General features: G+C 41.2%; 2 protein-coding genes across 8 annotated transcripts; one reads left to right on the top strand and one right to left on the bottom strand.

Moving 5' to 3' along the window:
* The first annotated feature begins 528 nt into the window (after positions 1 to 528).
* Positions 529 to 12,842, top strand: LOC113148122 (sorting nexin-14). 7 transcript variants are annotated; one of them, XM_026339626.1, is made up of 30 exons: positions 531 to 1,304; positions 1,403 to 1,523; positions 1,828 to 1,901; positions 2,178 to 2,256; positions 2,348 to 2,391; positions 2,490 to 2,577; positions 2,672 to 2,756; positions 2,851 to 3,007; positions 3,206 to 3,281; positions 3,478 to 3,522; positions 3,608 to 3,688; positions 3,802 to 3,916; positions 4,131 to 4,286; positions 4,392 to 4,516; positions 5,118 to 5,176; positions 5,553 to 5,579; positions 6,452 to 6,598; positions 7,237 to 7,369; positions 8,047 to 8,233; positions 8,419 to 8,502; positions 8,716 to 8,816; positions 10,270 to 10,381; positions 10,586 to 10,626; positions 10,760 to 10,879; positions 11,122 to 11,245; positions 11,432 to 11,596; positions 11,714 to 11,809; positions 11,926 to 12,017; positions 12,246 to 12,302; positions 12,606 to 12,842. In XM_026339626.1, exons 1-30 carry the CDS (start codon positions 1,168 to 1,170, stop codon positions 12,648 to 12,650), a joined length of 2,973 nt encoding a protein of 990 aa, XP_026195411.1. In that variant the 5' UTR covers positions 531 to 1,167; the 3' UTR covers positions 12,651 to 12,842. The 7 variants fall into 7 exon arrangements, 6 of the variants coding, with proteins under 6 accessions (XP_026195411.1, XP_026195412.1, XP_026195413.1 ...); XM_026339627.1 differs by having other exon boundaries at positions 12,609 to 12,842; XM_026339628.1 differs by lacking the exon at positions 5,553 to 5,579.
* LOC113148124 (snake venom 5'-nucleotidase-like) lies at positions 12,542 to 17,532 on the bottom strand. Its single transcript, XM_026339632.1, is given in 10 exon segments — positions 12,542 to 13,912; positions 14,538 to 14,738; positions 15,066 to 15,215; positions 15,320 to 15,428; positions 15,538 to 15,692; positions 15,817 to 16,014; positions 16,212 to 16,400; positions 16,761 to 16,866; positions 16,868 to 16,984; positions 17,153 to 17,532. Coding segments are annotated over 10 exon segments (1,731 nt in total). The 5' UTR covers positions 17,501 to 17,532; the 3' UTR covers positions 12,542 to 13,754.
* Between the last annotated feature and the right edge of the window lie 1,214 nt (positions 17,533 to 18,746).

Raw genomic sequence — 18,746 nt, forward strand, 5'->3', positions numbered from 1 at the left:
ACAGAGAAGATGTGTCTTTAAATAAGGCACATTACTGGCCTCTCATTTTCTCTTGCATAAATAATGACTGAGGAAGTAATGACTTCCCTAAACGACTTGGACCTTCACATACTATTCTCTTACTAGGTTGAAGAGCAGTTTAGGTCTTTAACTGTGTTTCTATATAAACAAGATTATGTTCAGCTTAATTTTGACAGGTTTGTTTTACCATTTGAGTGCTGATTAACTCATTTCTAAGCAATACCTGCAGATGCATAGGGCCACTTGTACTGACAATATCTCTGATCTGGTTTCTATTGAGGTGGTTGAATCACTGAACACAGTAGGTAACCATAACAACTGCAGTGATGCGGGTAACCTAGCGACAGTGTTCACAGCAGCTTCCTAAAAAATAAACAAAGAAAAAGCTGAAACTGATGAGTATTTCAGTTTCTACGTGTTGTCGGGTTTATTTAAGTGTTATAGCAACTTATTAGCCTTTTAAATAATTCGACGTAAACCCAGTGGAAGTCCGTTATTTAAGAAAACAACAATGAACATGGCGCCCCCTCCTCTGCTGGCTCTTCTGGTAAATTTGAAACACAGCATCGCATTTTAAGGTTTAGGTTTAGCTCCTTATTCGAGCAGCTGGTACATTGTTTTTTGATTTTTCTTGTCGATAAAACTACAGGAAGCAGTGTTTTCCAGGCTGCTGTGTTTTCTCCGTGAGCACAGCGGAGGTGACATCACGCGTCAACAAGGCACCAGCCGCGGTCCCTCGGTGGGCAGGAGTGACAGCTAGAGCACCGGAGCCATTAGCTCCACACTGAGCCAGCGACCGCAGCTTTGGGACGGACGATGCTGTGTAATCACCGCTAATCCAGCTGTGGACAGCTGTGTGCTGCACAGCGCACATCGCACGCCTGCGGATCTGTTCTGCAAATTCATGGCGTCGCTGCCGGACCTCGTTGAAAAATGGCCCATAACATGCACCGTACCCTGACAGTAAGTGTCGGAGTTTCTAAATACAGTCACCGCAACCTGCTCGGCAGCTGAAGCTAAGAAGAAGCAAACACGATCGTGAGTTGTTATGTGTCGTAGCTGCGCGCCCTAGTTGACATGTAACCCTCCATAATGAGCTCTTTATGCTGCAGTAAGAAACTGTAGACGACATATGCACATGCAAAGATGGGTTGCATCAGGGATTATTTACAGAAACTCAGACGCAGAGTCCATCTGGACCGCCTTAGAGAGCTGGGTCGACAGTATCCAGTCTTCTGCTTTCTGCTGCTGGTCCTGCTTCTGTCCACTGTGCTTTTAAACAGGTGAGTAGTTCATCTATAAAAACCCTTATTTCGATTCCCCAGGTTTTATAATGTTTCATGTTATTAATTGTAGTGTATTCCTTGTGTTTTCTTCATAGATACATTCACATTATAATGGTGTTCTGGTCCTTCCTGGCTGGAGTCGTCACTTTCTACTGCTCTTTGGGGCCCGAGTCTTTGCTGCCCAACATCTTAGTCTCCATCAAACCAAAGACCAAGGTAGATCAGAATGCAGTAATTACCGAGTTCAACTGTCTGATGCTATCCAAATTTTTATTTTACAGTATTCCAGATCTTATGCATCTTTGGTGGATATCTATTCTCATATTAATAATTATGGGTAGGTTATCTCAGTACATGCTGATTTTCAGTGATGTTCAGAATTGAATATCAGAAAACACACAAATAAATATGAAGATTAGCCGTTTTGATGCTTTACTGACGCGCTGCTAAGACCCCAAACTCCCTATGCTTTTCCTGGTAGAGTGAATGGTTGATGGGATCATTGCTGTTTCTCTTACAGTCGTACCAGCAGGAGCTGTTTCCACTGGGCCACAGCTGCGCTGTTTGTGGAAAAATCAAATGCAAACGTCACAGGTGAGATAAGTGGTGGTGGTGTGATGTAGCAGTAGTAGACGAAGAACGCTTTTTCTGTTTTGTTTTTTTGTGTGTTATTAGAGATGGAATCAAAGTGAAACAATGTGTATAATCTTTTAACTAGAACAGACGACAAATTCATCATTTTGCATTTGGTCTGTCAATATTAGTTCAGGGTGTGTGTTTTCTCTTGACTTAATGGAAGATTTGACACTGCGCTCTAGTGGTAAGATGCAGTTTTTGCTTTCCACTTTGTTTAATGATATGTTTTGTTAGGCCGACCCTACTACTGGAAAACTATCAGCCATGGCTGGACCTAAAAGTTCCCTCTAAGGTGGATGCTTCTCTGTCAGAGGTAATGCATATATGACTTTTAAAATTTGATGTCACTTTTATTTTAAATGACCATATTATCTCATAAACAGTGCTTTGTTTTTCTTTTCAAGATTCTGGAGCTGGTCCTGGAAAATTTTGTGTATCCTTGGTACAGGTAACCCCCTTTTTGCTGTGTTTTCTGCATGTTGCTGGGCTGTGTTATGTTGATGTGCAGTGACGGATGTGACCGTTTGTTTTTTTGTTCTTCTTCAGAGACATCACAGATGATGAGGCGCTTGTCGATGAGCTGAGAGTAACTTTACGTTTCTTTGCAGCTGTGTTGGTCCGTCGAACCCAGAAGGTGACAAATCGCACGTCATGTGAAGTTACAGGCTTGGGCTGTTGTTTGATTGGTTGTGAATTTTGCTAACTGAATCATTTTGTCTCTCTCTCAGGTGGATGTGGCTTCACTCATCACGCAAAAGCTTCTTAAAGTTTCCATGAAGCACATTGAAATAATCAGCAAAGCGAGGCAGAAAGGTACAACAGATGTAGAGCATCACAACTTTAATTTTGTTTACAGTAAAAAACAAACAAAGAAACAACAGCATCCACTTTCTGTTCTCCTGTGTAGTAAAGAACACAGAGTATCTTCAACAAGCTGCTCTGGAGGAATACGGCCCTGATCTCCACGTGGCTCTTCGCAGTCGCAGAGATGAGCTTCTCTACCTCAGGAAACTGACTGAGATGCTCTTCCCCTACATTCTGCCACCGAAGGCCGCAGACTGCAGGTAATTCGATGCTGTCACAGTAAAGGGCACGCCGTGCTCCCACACAAAGCATTACAGCATCAGTGCACGTCATTGTTCGTCTAGGAGAAATCCTGGCATCACTGAAACTATACAAAAGCAGATCAGATCAGATCAGATCAGTCCTCTCACTCTTTCACTTCCTTATTTCCTGCTGCCTTATCTCTTCACTCCTCTCAGATCTCTTACTCTCCTGATAAGAGAAGTCTTGGCTGGTTCTGTCTTCCTCCCTTCAATGGACTACTTGGCTGATCCTGTGAGTGTAGACACATTGAAGGGCTGATTTTCTGAATGCAAAACTGTTGAAGCCTTCTGCTGATACAATGCATAAGCCTAAGACTATCCTAGATTAACATTTAGTAAGCATATTAATAATGTTACGATGCATCTCTTTATGACATCATAACTACTGTATGACTTTTTTGAGCTTACTGGGTGCTGTCTTTTTTCAGGACACCGTGAATCACTTAATTTTGATTTTCATCGACAACTCCCCTGTACGTATACAGCACTATACAGTCTGTTTACATTTTGTTTAATTTATGTGTAGTAAACATGTTCCATTGACTTTTGTCGTTTTAGCCTGAAGAAGCTACAGAACAAACTTCAACGCTGGTTCCCTTCCTGCAGAAGTATTCTGATGCTCGCAACAAAAAATCCTCGGTAAGTGTCTCATTCGACTCGGGCTTAAGCACTATCACAGCTGCGAGTGCCCTTTTTCTTAGCAGTCCTTTTTGTTCTGTCTTGTCTTGCTGCCTCTTTTTTTCATGGGTCAGGTGCTGAAACTGGAGTTGAAAGAGATCAGAGAACAGCAAGACCTTCTTTTCCGTTTCATGAACTTCCTAAAGCAGGAGGGGGCTGTCCACGTGCTGCAGTTCTGCCTTGCAGTTGGTAAGTGTTTTTTAATGCTTTGCCACCACTGAGACTTTCATCATCTGAAACTTAAAAAACGGCTTGGGTAATGTAGGTGTCACACTCTTGCTTCTTAATCTGGAGTCAAAAATTAACAGCACAACTCACTAAGTACCGTCTATACTCTTGACACTGCATAGTAACACATTCATACACAATGAAACTGATATGTCTTACTGCATTAACCCCTCAGAGGAATTCAACGATAAGATACTGTGCCCAGAGCTGTCTGACTCAGAGAAGATGATGCTTCATGAAGAGGTGAAGAAGATCTATGAGACCTACTGTTTGGATGAGAGCATCGACAAGATCCGCTTTGATCCCTTTATAGTGGAGGAAATACGCAACAGTAAGTAACAGTGCTTTCTCAAAATCACTCAAATTCAACTTACAAACACACGCTTTAACAATTGTCTATGCTATTAATAGAGTGTACTTTGGTTTATTTTCTCAGTTGCAGAGGGCCCATTTGCAGAGGTGGTGAAACTGCAGACCATGAGGTGTTTGTTTGAAGCCTACGAGCACGTCCTGTCCCTCCTGGAGAACGTTTTCACCCCTATGTTCTGTCACAGCGATGAGGTTTGAGTCCATACAAAGAAATACATCACTCAAGTTTGCATTCTGAATACAGTATTTTCATAAATGTGACTGTCTCTGCTCAGATTGGATGTTAATATTCTCCAACACGTGAATGTTGATTGTAGAAAAATATACATCTGCTGAAATTAGAGCCCGTTTGGAATCTGTTGACTCTCTTGCGCTGTCCTCTTCCGATCTCTCAGCCACCAACCACTATTGTCTGAGTCATCAATACCAGACGTGCAACTGGCCAATGAAACAACTCTGGCAATGTGCCAAAACTGCCAAGCCAAATTTCACCCCTCAGAGACTGTTTTCAATGAATACAGCTGAGTGGACCGTGCTCAGCCATTGTCCACAGCGGGCCACAGCCCTGCATGAATAGAACGTCTGCAAAATAATATATTATTTCCATAAAAAAACCCAAATAATGCAAAATAAGCCGGATGGTGATGATTATTGTTAAAGCATAAAGGGTCCACTCACCACACATAGCTGCGTATTTCTTTAATGTGGCTTTTATGCTCTACCAGATTTGTGTGTGCAGTGTTTGATTGATCTGAACTGTGGATTTGTTTTGCATTTTCATGTCGCCGTCCAGTACTTCCGTCAGCTTTTGAGAGGGGCTGAATCCCCTGCCAGGAATTCCAAGATGAGCAGGTAGGTTTCGCTGCTTTTGTGTTTTGTGTGTAGCAAAATTCATCAGTTATCTGATGAGAGGCACAGGTGAATTTAAAATAACTTTTAACTAATTTTCACTGTTTCTTAAAACCTATAATGAATCTCAATGGCCACCGTGTTTGGTAGTATAGTATAAGCCATCAAATATAAACATGAATCGAGTTTTGTTGTAATAATCTTAAATAATCTGTAAATTAGCTCTAAAATATATATATTTTTTATTTTGTGACATAATGGGAATTAAATTGTTAGTAAATTAGAGTCCAGCAATTGTCTGTAATGTTTTCTATCACGAGGTGTGGTGTGTATGTGGCCACCAGGCCCTGCCACTAACTCCTTGTGCATATTGTTCCAGAAATAGCCTCAGTTTGGATGACATTCGGTGAGTATAAGGCATTAGCCTGCTGATTAAAATAGTGGCTGGCTGAGCAGTGCTGCTGCACGCAAGATACAAAAGACACTTCATTCTTGCCTGACTGGTCCGCAGAGGAACATGTGCTGCCTATTTGACAAATTCACTGTGACCTGGACCCACAGCGGCTTTGGGTCACCGAGAAGTAGCTGATAATGTAATAATGATATAGATTTAGTGCTAAAGTCATTTTACCAACAAATCTGTGTTCCATTTGGTGCCTTTACTGTAAATGCAAGTGAGAGAAGATGGAGAAAAGTGACTTTAATCAGTTAATCTTCACAATTGGAGCATGAGTCATTAATCATTTGTTAATCAAGCTGATCAAGATTCATGCTGCTGAATATGTTCAATATTAAAAACTTCATTTTTAAAGGTTTAGGCTTTAGTTTTTACATATTTTTTCCCAGAAAATGTGTGTTAGCTTGTTTCAGAATGGCTGATTGAAGCATCAGGGGAGCACGGGAAGGATGTTTACCGGTTGTATGTTTGTTTTTTTTCACTTGGTTATAAGAGCGATCTTGTTATAAAGGCAGCTTTCAAAGCAGCATCTATTGTGCCACTCAGAGGAGACACGAGAGACAGTAGATTTCAGCGGCAGTCCGCTGGATAACACTAACCAACTAAGAGCCTAAACCTCCCTCATGTTTGTGATTCAGCAAACCCCCACCAGTCTGCCCGTCCGTCCGCTCGTTACTCCATCTATGTATTGCTGTCACCGTGCTCTGTCTGTGACTGTATGTCCCCTCTGATTCTGTAACCACCATACTGCCTGCCCTGGGATGAACCACAGTCCTCTCCCTCCTCTTGTCTGTGGGGACGTGACCCTGTTCTGCTTATAGTTCCTGGGACTGGAGCCCCGAATCCCCATCCTCACTCTTCACCGCCTCTGGCAGCTCTTCACCTGCATCTTTTAACTCCCTCCATGCCCAGTCCACGTTCACAACCTTCCCATACGGCTCGCTATCCCACCGCCACTCATCACCCAAGTAAGTCAGGGTCCATCTGTGTATCGCAGGTCGCTCGGTGTAATGTCGTGTTGACCCCATGTGACCCCAGTCCCAGCCAGATGCCTGCATGGTGGGATGGATGCATGGGATCTTTATTATTTGTCATTTACCCTTCCTCCAACTCACAATACAACCTGTTGTTTTTGTCACTGCAGTGACTTTTCAGTGTTTAGCTTCTTGTGTATTGGGCCTCACCATGGCGATATGGTGATTTATTTTATTCTAACAGGCACAGTGCACCTGTCTGTAGCTGATCAGACATTTTTGCAGCCATTATAAAGTTGTGATCCCACTGAAACTAGACACCTGTAATGAAATCACTGCTCCCTGCTGTGCGCTGTGTTTGCTTTTGGTCCCTAACCAACAACCCAGGCATTTCATTGTGACTATGGCTGTAAAGTGATATTTTCGCTTTGGTTTGGCTACCTTAGCTTCTTTCTCCTTCTTCCCATGATGCCAGTGCCGTACAGTGCTCTTTCCTTCCCCCCCCCCCCCACTCTCCCCTTTCCGTATTGGATTTTTCTGTGCCATCTCTCTCAAGCTGCATGTGCTTTGCTGAAGCCATGCATATCTCCTCCACCACTCATTCTCTAATAACCTCTTTGTTTGGCCTGCAGGAACACATCAAAGAGGGGCGAGTCCTTTGGGATCAGCCGCATTGGCAGTAAGATCAAAGGAGTGTTCAAGAGCACTACCATGGAGGGAGCCATGCTGCCATCTTATGGGCTGGTGGAGGGAGAGGACGATATGGTAAAGCTAATCTAGATGAATTAATTTGTTTATTGTCACAGAATGACACAAGCACAAACAAGTGATGTTGGGTCTGTTGCTTTATTTCCACTACCAGATAAAACACAAACCAAAGGACCTGAGTTGGGTTAATCTAAAATTTAATGCAATACCAATTATCAAAATTATCTTTCACACCAGTTTAATTTTAACTAAATTAAAAATAACCACTCTATTGCAAAAAAGAAAATTACAACCAAAGCGGTCCTCTACACTGTTATGGTAATTGCCACCTGGGGGCATCGGTGAGTAAAGAAAAGAAAGCCACAGTTAACAAAATCTGTCTCCCATGTGTGCAAAGTTCCCCCTAGAGCTTTCCAAGTTGATGCAATCACATGATGTAGTTTGTGATCACTTCTGTCTAAATTCCCAAGACATTTACATGATTCCCGAAAGAGGAGTGTCCAAAAATCCAGTCGAACTTCTTCTTCTCAGAGAGTTCTTGATACTGAATTTATGACGAAACATGTTTCACACTCTTTAAACAGCATATACAACATGTAATCTCCACCTGCCTCATGTTTCATTTAAGTTTAATCAGCCGTGTTTAGCTGCGCTATGAACTTTTCACCATGTTTAACTTAACAACTTCAGAGAAGGCCTACTCTGCTTGCCCTTGACCTCTCTCAACCTTCAAGGTGGAGGAAGCCATGATGGTGCTGGAGGACGACTCCCCCATGGAGGCGGCTTCCACCCCCAGCACCCCTCGAAACCTCTCGGCCTGGAACATCACCATCCCGTACATCGATTTCTATGACGACGATGTGAAGAGGGAGAGGATTCCCGTGTTCTGTATTGATGTGGAGCGCAATGACAGGAAGGCAGGTGAGGCAGAAAGGACTAGTCTGAGAGAGGTCATTCTGCTTTGCTGTTTGAAGAAGCAGAGTGAGCTGTTCCATTTCTGTAGGATATAGATATAGATTTGCATTTAAAGGAAACATTTGACTAATGTGTGGTAACAATATCTAACTTATTGGTCTGACAATAGATTTCTCTGTGTTTCTCTGCAGTGGGACACGAGACTGAGCATTGGTCTGTGTACAGGAGATATCTGGAGTTCTATGTGCTTGAGTCAAAGCTCACAGAATTTCATGGTAAGTTTTCATCATATTGATACTTCAGTTTTATTGAAGCACCTGTGCACTGGTTTGTTTTTATTCACTGTCATAAGGAAGAAATTTACCACCAGAATTGAGATCTAACAGTGAATTCAGAGATTCCTTCTTCCAAATGAAGCTTTCCAATTTAAAAAATCACTAAAAATGATTTTTTTCAGTGTTCAGTGTGAAATCCTCTTCTTTCTGCAGGCTCGTTTCCAGATGCACAGTTGCCTTCGAAGAGAATTATTGGCCCCAAGAATTACGAGTTCCTCACATCAAAGCGAGAGGAGTTCCAGGAGTATCTTCAGGTAGAGGACACTTAAGTCTTTTAGTTCTGAATTTGATTGGACAGATACTAGGGTGTCTTAAAAATTGGAATATTACCCTACAGATAGGGTGACCCTGCTAATGTCTTGAGAGTTAGCTGGCGAATCATCTCCATAAAGCTCATCAGCAAGCAGAAGCATGAAGTGCTCTAAAATCTCTTTGTAGACAACTGCACTGTCTTTAGACTTGATAAAGCACAGTAGACCAACACCAGCAGATGACAGCTTCAGTTCCTCTAGACTCTGGGACCTTTTACTTTCATCTGAAAAGCAGATTTTGTCTAATTATTTTTCTTCTTGGTCCAAATAAGACACGTCTGATGTCGTCTGTGTTTTAGCAGTGGTTTGAAACTAGGAATCTAGCATCCATGGTGGCTTAGGATGCCACTGACTCCAGCCTTAGTCCACTCCTTGTGAAGCTCTTTGTACCTGTTGCTTTTGCACCTTTTCCTATCATACTTTTTTGTTCCAGTCAACTTCTGACAAATATGCTTTAATACAGCACTCTGCGAATGAGAGCTCAGTCAATGATGTCTTCCTAACAGGTCAGCAGTCTTCCCTGTGATTATGGTTGTATGTATTTAACTAGGCAGAGAGATACACAGTTCTTACAATATATGAATAGTAATTTACTTCAAGTGAAATACTGTAAGCTGCAATCATCAAAATTAAACACAGCATTCCAGACATAAACCTTTCAGCCCAGTGCACCTGGATAAACAGGCGGTACTGGAGTGACCAGACAGCAAGATTAAATTGGAACAGTCACTGTTCTCGAGCATCTGTTCCAGCATCCTGACAGGAACACCCCATGTGTAATTTCAGAAAATAGCCTTTTTAAAGTGATCAATTTCAAATAGTGAAGAACAGTTCTTATCTCCGGACCATAGACAGGTGGTAAAAAAAAACTTTTAAGAGATTTGAGACTGTGTTTTAAGGAAAAGTGTCCAAATTCGCAACTGCACATTGTTTGCACTCTGAGATTTATTCCTCAACACACTTGCTTATGACTCTATTACGTTTTGCCAGCTGACTCACTGATCCCAGATGTTTCCACACTGGAGCATCCTTGAGCGAACCACCAAGGGAAAAACTTTTAATGGTCTGTGCTCACAACAGCTGACAGCACCAAAAGCAGTCAAAATATTCACTGGGATGTATCACCTACGTCAAAATAAAACCTAGAGCGAATGAACGAAACACTACTTTGACATGTGCAAGTACAGGTATAGTCCATGAGAACACATCTGTAATTGAATGTGGTCACATGGGAACCTGACTAATATGCTGCACCTGCTTTTACTCAGCTCCGCTTCTAATTGCAAATATATTTTAAAACCAACACTTCGTCCCAAGGTGCTCTGAATAATAATAATGTCCATCTGCAGAAGAAGACGACTTACAACGTCGCGTCTTTGCTTGTTTTTCTGTGCAGAAACTTCTGCAGCACCCAGAGCTGAGCAACAGTCAGCTCCTCGCTGACTTCCTGTCTCCTCATAGTATGGAGTCTCAGTTCCTGGATAAGATGTTACCTGACGTGAACCTGGGTACAGTATAATGCACATTATTGTCGAACAGGTTGAATGGGACTGAAACCCATAAGATGGTTTATATTTAAACATGTCAAACACACTGTGGAAATGTTTCATCAGCCTGACCTTGGGTTGTGGTGAAAAGGTAACTGTGTCTCGGACAAAGGCGAAATAGGACAAAACCATGCGTCACTAAAATAAACTTTTTATTTTTCACAGGAAAAATCATCAAGTCAGTTCCCAGCAAACTGATAAAAGAGGTAAGAAATGCATTCCTATCACAAGGTGTGTGTATGTGTGTGTGTGTGTCAGACCTTTTTATGTGACTAATACACCTACAAGAGAAATGATACTGTCACTGCAACTTATACAGATTACTGCTTTCTCTGTCAGAAAGGGCAACATCTGGAGCCTTTCATCCAGTCCTTCTTCAACTCCTGTGAATCTCCCAAACCCAAACCCAGCCGCCCTGAGCTCACTATTCTGAGCCCCACCTCAGAAAATGACAAAAAGGTTGGTAATCCAGTCTTTGTCATACACTCTCTCTCTCTTATTTTGCAAGCCTGGACTTAATAATAATAATCTAATTTAAGTACTAGAACAAAACATTGTTCATTGTTGCTTGAAATGTTAAATTGCTTCAGAATACTTGAAGCTTTGTCTTGTATTACTCGAATTCAGTTGTTTTGAAATTGAAGTACTCTGAACTCAAAACTGACAAGTACTTGGCAAAATGTCTTGTCCCTGCCTCTCAGCTCTTCAATGACCTCTTCAAAAACAACGCCAACCGATCAGAGATGACAGAGAAGAGACACAATCAGAACTACTTCATGGAAATGATCACCGTTGAAGGAGTGTATGACTACTTAATGTATGTGGGTGAGTGGAGTTTGTTTATTGCAGTTTGTCCATCGAACCCCATTCATCACATATATTGAATTATTTTATATTTGTATAAACGTTTTCTGAAACTCAGTTGTTGTCTTTTACATGAAATGAGGAATAAATAAAGATATATACAGTTCATTCTGTCGCTGTTTCTCTTCTCCTCTTCGTGGTTGTCAGGCCGAGTTGTCTTCCACATCCCCGACTGGTTCCACCACCTCCTAATGGGAGGAAGGATCCTGTTCAAGAACACGCTGGAAACCTACACTGATTACTATCTTCAGTACAAACTGAACCAAGTGGTCCAGGAGCAGCGGCTTGTCTCACTCATCACCTTACTTCGAGGTATAATACAGTTTGCGGCGCGATATTATATACTGTATATGTTCCTATAAAAGAGAAACATGAAAGTGGCACCAATCTTTAAATTAAATGACATGTGTATATTTCTTGGTCTTCTAGACACAGTTTTCTGTGAGAGCAGTCCACCCCGCTCGATCCAAGAGAAGCAGAGGAGGGCGAAGAAGACTTTTGAAGAGATGATGAGCTATATTCCAGGTAGTCGTTCAGTTCTTTCGTGCTGACATTTCATATTACAGGACAAATGTACAGACCTAAGTAAAAAGGGTCAATTTCATATGTTGGGTGGGAATTCACAAGTCATTTATCTTTAGACTTTCTGGGGAAATGTATTGGAGAGGAGGCCAAGTATGAAGGGGTACGTCTCCTCTTCGATGGACTGCAACAGCCAATTCTCAACAAACAGGTACAAGGACACACACAGTTTACATTTAGTACACGTTTCTGTAATACAAAAAAAGACCTGGGAAGTGGCAGTGACAGTGAATTTGGGCCAGTATTCCTTCCATATACAGTATCTCTGGACTCATACTTAGGTTGGATGTTATGGATACAGCCATATATTGTTTTGTTTTTAATAAATCATTTAAAGATGACTTGTGTTAATGCTTTTCTTCTTCCTTTCCTTCCTCAGCTGACGTACGTGCTGTTGGACATCACCATTCAGGAACTATTTCCTGAGCTGAACAAGGTAAACAACAACTAGCTTTAGTCTCTACAGAAATATAGTCTATTATAGACTATTCATCCACCTACTACCAGCTTATTCTTTGCAGGGTTGCTGGGACATATGAATAAATTTGGTCATCATTGCTCTCCAACTAGTGAAACCTGAGACGGTTTACAATGATGTCTGACTAATGCTAATACCCATGCTTAATAATAGAAAGGGCATTTTCTCTATGCATATGTGAATGCATTGATACATTGCACTTGTCAGGAGCTTTTATTCACAGTCATGTTACAACAGCTTACTGTATGGTTTTGTTTTCAGCAGCAGGGACAGAAGGAGACATCCGTGTTGGCTCCATGGATGTAAAACGAACAATGCAATGAACATGAGCTGACATGATTGCTTAAGATGACAGTAGTGTATCCTTCATGACTGGCTAACGTTGATCTGGTTATTAAAAAACCAGCATGCAGATGACAAGAAGAGGAAACAGAAGCTATTTCTGCCGCATGTGTCATTTTGTAAAATAAATGTTGTAATAAAAGCAACTCACACTGCTGCTTGTGTGATGGTTCTTAAACATAAGCGTAAACAGTGCATGGTGTGCATCCGTTTGATGTAGTAAACCTTTAAATGAATTACTTTTTCAATTTCACGCTACCATACTATTATACAGTGAATAGTTCTATGAAGCTCACGTCAGCATCTGACACCCCTCAACTGAAATCTGTTCACACAATCAGAAGGTGTGAGTGAGAGAGGAGGAGGCAGGTAACTCAAATTTAATGCAGAGCAAAGTCACACTGAGGCTCTTTGTGGTATTTACTTCTCTGTTCTGATTGGTTGGCTGGAGCCAGTTTGTCTTATCCCAACACCTCGGTTAGTTCACCATTTTGTTTATTGCACCATTTTTACTTTCCACTACTGTGGTACATGACATGTGCGACATCATGATAACTCAGACTGGCTTAGGTTTTAAACCACCTTGCTGCATATATTTGCATATTAATGAGGACCTAATTCCCCAAAACCGCTGCAACTTATTAACACTTTAATAATTCAACTAATGCCTCAGACGTAGACAAACATGTTGGTAAATAAAGTTTGATTACAAATTCACAAATGGTTCTGAATTGATTATAAAGTTATTTGGGATAAGTAGCAATTTGCAAAGTCAAAATGGAAGTTTGTTGTTGTTCTTTCACTTGTTTTATGGCTTGACTAATTCAATATGACCTTTGCGACAGGACTTAAAACATGTCTGAAGGGCATTTTTACATTATTAATTGAAACGTACATTTTCATACAAATTAATTAAAATGTAGGATTTGCACAAAATTGCTATTTGCTAAATGAAATTAAATGAATTATGTAAATAATAAATAACTGTCGGCCCATTTTGAATAATTATAGTCACGACATTTTCAGTTATGTAAAAAAACTGAGCAGCCAAAGTTGAGCTTCTCTTTGTCACAATTTCAAGGACAGACATAAACCCAGCAGCAACAGTCCGAAGCGGCCCACGATGCACGCGGCCGAGTTCCTGAATGTGATCCGGCCTTCCACCGCAGGATACACGCGCTTCATATCTGAGATGTATTTGGATAAAACCGAAATATCCATATCACCTGAGAGAGAGATGGGGAAATTTTGTTAATTATTGAATTATGTTAGAAATAAAACCATCACCATGCTGCTCGTGTTTAAGACCACCTGTGAGCAGAGAGAGAGAGCTGCACAGCATGTTAAACACAAGTTAGACAAATATAATAAAAGTAAATAGTATTTAATTGACAGTTAAAAAAGGACTTATTGCTACCAGTTAAAAAGAAAAAGAAAACATCTGCACCTATCATTGGCAAAGCTGAGGATGCAGGGATTGTTGTCATTAAGCCCTGTAATCCAAGAATTTGGTCGAACTCGTTGCCAGTAAATACCAAATAAATGACAAAATGTATGTAACCAAGATTAAAACCTGCTATAATTGAAGAAACACACGCACACATCAAAGCAACAGGAAGGAAGGCAGTGGGGAGGGACTTTGAGACAGAGGAAGTCTGATAGGAATTATTTTAATTAGAAACATTTCTCAGTAAAAGCTCTCATTTTGCTTTTACATAACACACATCTGTCAAGCAAATGAAACTAATGCTTCTTCGTGACTTTATACGTAAAACTACACAAATCCCACCATATTCACAGAAAAGAACAACTCATTTCAAATGTTTCTAATGACCCGTCTCTGTTGCCCACCTGTGTTGTGCTTTAGCAGCTCCTCTTTGATCATGGTAAAGTTGTCACCTCCGCCGGCAATGTATGAAGGCAAGACCACAGTGTACGTCTTCTCCGGGTCTAACGGCTCGTATTTGGGCACACGGCACTCAGTGCAGAGCATGGCTAAGGATACCACACGCTGGTTGACGGGTCTGGAGAGGTCATACTCTACATGAATACCTGGAAAAGTCCAAGAGTAAATTACAGCATGTTGTGTTTTCAGAGATGTTTCACATCTCATCCAAAACTCAGCTTCCTTTGCATGCGTTTCGAACCAGTGATCTTCTCTAGACAGAATGTGAACATTTTAGAAAGAAGTGAACAGCTGAGTCCTGTCTCGAGTTACAAATGAAGACGCCTTTTAAATGAGAGGTCAAATACTCAGTAGCCACATCTGCGTTAATCATTAGGTTTATACCATCTCATTTGATTCTTGGCAACAAATTGAATTAGCATATTTATCAAAATATGTTTTCTCCTAAGAGACCCAGAAACTAAAATACTGACCTGAGACTTGAAGGAATTCTCCGGACCTGCTACCATATCTATGAACAGAGTGTTCAAAAGCCTTTTTCACTGTGGATCCTTTTATCTGGACCAAGTCAAAGGTTCCTCCGAATGGCAAAACATTGAGGATCTCCTCCATGGTTATGGAACCTACAAGAAAAGAAAAAACATCCAATTATAGTCTATATAAAAAACTTCAATGAGGCCCAATGAGGTAAAAACTAAATAAAACAACAATAACAGCAGTGAAATACCATTGTTAGAGCGCTCATCGATAGCTGTCCGTATGCCACCACTATTCAGCATACATATACCAACATGATTCCACTGTAGCTCATCTGGATATTCGATGTTGTGGTGAATCTGGTTTCACACACACACACACACACATATAAACAGGTTAACATTGAACATATATAGACAGTAGCGTTCCAACAACAACGCTAATGACTGGATGTGAAGGAATTATTACCATAGCGTCACAGATTAGGTTACCAAGGTTGCACTCCCGAAATCGACACTCTTCAAGCGTCCCATTGAGGTAGACTAAGGTCTGTCCGACATACTGTGCAGAGTACTGAGCCAAACTGATCTTCCACTTCTCCACATCGGCGAGGACGTCTGGGTCTGAGAGAGTTCAAAAACCTTGTGAGATACATTGAATTATATGATCATATGATCATCTGCTATGTGCCAAAAACATATTTAATCAATATTCAAACCGTATCAGCAGATACGCAGTGTTGACTACCTTGAGGTATGCTGCTGTCCAGCAAAATGGGGTTTCCAACAGCTTCTATTACTTTTCCAGCCTTGTCAAATTTAACTTTTAGGTATCCAAGGTATTTTCCAAAGGCATAGGCCTGGACTACTGGCACGTTCGTGCCACTGTTAGACCTCACCATAAATGGATATGGACCAGCTGGCCGCTCAGTGGATGGAGGTTTTCCTGCAGAGAAAAATGAGATTGTGCTCTGTAAGTTAAAGAACAATCGTGCATCATGGTTTGGTGTTCAAAACTTATTTGCTGAGGCAAAGTTTATGTATGAGAGCGCGGGGTGCTTGTTAGAAAGATTCACAAACTGAATTTAAGCAAATTATAAAATAAAGTCACAAGAATAAAGGTGAATTAAAGTGTAAAATTACCGTTATAGAGGAACGTGTTGGTGTGTCCTCCAATAACAACATCAATCCCTCTCACTCGCTTGGCGATGTCTCGATCCATGTCAAAACCAGAATGACCCAAAGCGATGATCTTATTAAAGCCCAGAGTTTCTAGTTTATTGACCTGAAGCTGAAGTGACTCCACCTCATCCTCAAACGTTAGGTGTTGGCCTAACACACACACACACACACACACACACACACACACACACACACACACACACACACAAAAGCCAGATTTCTTTTGTATGGTTGCAAACTTCCAGCAGCCAAAACCTCACAACATCAAGTTGTTTACTAAAAAGAACAGCTGCAGTCCAGCTGTGGCGCACTATAAAGAAAATTAAAGCATGATGTACACTTTAAACTCCAGTGGAAAAAGGCTCTGATTCAGTGTTGTTTAAAGTGATGTCAGTGTGTATTGTGTGCAGAGATTAATGTCTCTTGAAGATTAAAGCTTTATCCCCCTGTACACATGAGGCGCTACATGACACAACATGCCAACCCAGGACATTAATATACAGTTTTTACCTGGCTGGGATAAGAAGGGGGTCTCTGTAGTAGTGTAGCCAACAACAGCCACTTTCTCTAAGCCCACACTGATGATCGTGTAAGGCTGGTAGTAGCCACTGATCTTTCGCAGCCAGGGTTTTGTCAGGTTTTATGTTTGCACTCACCACGGAGCAATTTATATTCTGAAGAAAAGGCCGGATCAGACCATCCACTCCATTGTCAAACTCGTGGTTTCCAAACGCCTTAAATACAAAATAACGCATTTAATTCCATGGTGGGCTGGACTGATTTCACCTCATCAAAACAAAACAAACACTCACTTTTACGACTACAGCAACAGGAACAACAACAACAACAAACCAACCGAGAAACTGTGTGTGTAGACATCACAACTGTAAAAATGTACTTACCATAACATCATAACCAAGTTTGTTCATGAAGTGCGCTGCTTCGGCGCCTTTATAGTAATTAAACCAAACAGTTCCCTGGAACTGGTCTCCAGCATCAAGCAACAAAACGTTCTTTTCCCTTCTCCGGATCTCTGATACTTTGGTGAACCTCCTGGCGACCCCGGCGAAGCAGCGACCGCCGGCCGGACACTTGCTCGAGTCCTCGCTGGTCTCCTCGATCCGTGCATGGTTGTCGTTTGTGTGAAGCAGCGTCAACTCAAAAGGCGACACGGTGGCCAAACAACTCAAAAACCAAAAGAGATAAAGCGAGGTGAAGAGAGCCCACCACCGAGACGCCCGGAGACTCATCGTGCCGCCGTGCGTAAAAACGCGCCAGTGCACAAAACGTTTGGCACATGAAAAAGGGGGTAGGCTTCACATCTGAAGAGGGTTGAGGAAAAACACGAAGGAAGGCGGAGAATCGGACAAACCGATGGAGAATTACAGTATTTTCACAGTTCACTCCATTCTCATTATTCCCATTAACTAAGAAACAACGTTTTTACTGTTGGTGACTGTTCAACTGTGTCACAGTCTCCCACGTTAGAGAAAAGTTCCCCAGGTGGTCTCTGTATTGTATGTTTTTGCTATTTGTTTTCTACCTGCTCAGGAACTATAAATGGAAAATACTGCAGATTTCAGATTTTGGCTAAATCTTTTTTCTTTGCTTAAGAGTAATGCTTTTTGATTGATCCACCTTTATTTTATCATGTAAGTATTTCCTTTGTTGTATTTTTGACTGACTGTAACTTTTCTATTATATATAGGGTTAGTAATAATAGCACATGTTATTATACTGTTTCCCTTTGTTTCATTTATTAATTAATCAGCATCATAGTGAGCTGCATCTTAATCATCTCTTCTGTTGAAAACCCACTGGCGCTCGTCAACCAGCACCCCCTTAGTGGACAGACAAGGACTTAGCACTTTATGGTGAACCAAAGAGAAGCACTGTGCTATTAAATACTACAGCATATTTGAAATATATAACCTAGTGTTATAGGCAACTAGTAGAATAGGGTTGATAAGTCCTCATCAGTGCCACAACTTCAAACCTAATACTTAGACGTCTCATAGTAAGTATTTTCCCATCTCACCATGAGATCTAAGAAGAGACTACAAACTATGGCCAGTGTTTGTTCCACGTTTTTGCGCCTCCCTTCATCATCTCTGGTCACCATAAATAAGCAACATACTCTTCAGAAAGTCATGACCCTGGACACATCTTGTTCCAGACCACTGGCTCCCTTGTGGTCGACCTCTCTGTCACCTCAGTTGGAGCACAAATAAGAGAAGGGTAACCTTCCCCTTGGGCCTCACAGCTAAACAAAACAAAAACAACAAAAAAAAAAAGTAGAAAAGTAGTGGCAGATGTATTCAGACTGTTTACTTAAGTAGTAATGCCATGCTAGAAAGTAATGACATTTTAGAACCACAAACCATGATGTACTTAGAGTAAAAAAAGAAAAGCGTCACTTTAGTTGGTGAAAGTGGAGTGGTGCATTATATTAGGAGGTGAGGAAGCTCAAACACTGAGGGAAAATAGCAATTATAA

Source organism: Anabas testudineus, chromosome 22 (assembly GCF_900324465.2).
Source record: "Anabas testudineus chromosome 22, fAnaTes1.2, whole genome shotgun sequence".
In the NCBI taxonomy this organism is placed as follows: Eukaryota; Metazoa; Chordata; class Actinopteri; order Anabantiformes; family Anabantidae; genus Anabas; species Anabas testudineus.

What these genes read in the sequence shown, in the direction of transcription:
- LOC113148122 (XM_026339626.1), top strand. Translation starts at nt 1,168, where the DNA reads ATGGGTTGCATCAGGGATTATTTACAGAAACTCAGACGCAGAGTCCAT. An exon ending in TCCACTGTGCTTTTAAACAG is followed by an intron (nt 1,305 to 1,402) that starts GTGAGTAGTTCA and finishes TTTTCTTCATAG; the next exon opens with ATACATTCACATTATAATGG. An exon ending in ACTCATCACCTTACTTCGAG is followed by an intron (nt 11,597 to 11,713) that starts GTATAATACAGT and finishes TTGGTCTTCTAG; the next exon opens with ACACAGTTTTCTGTGAGAGC.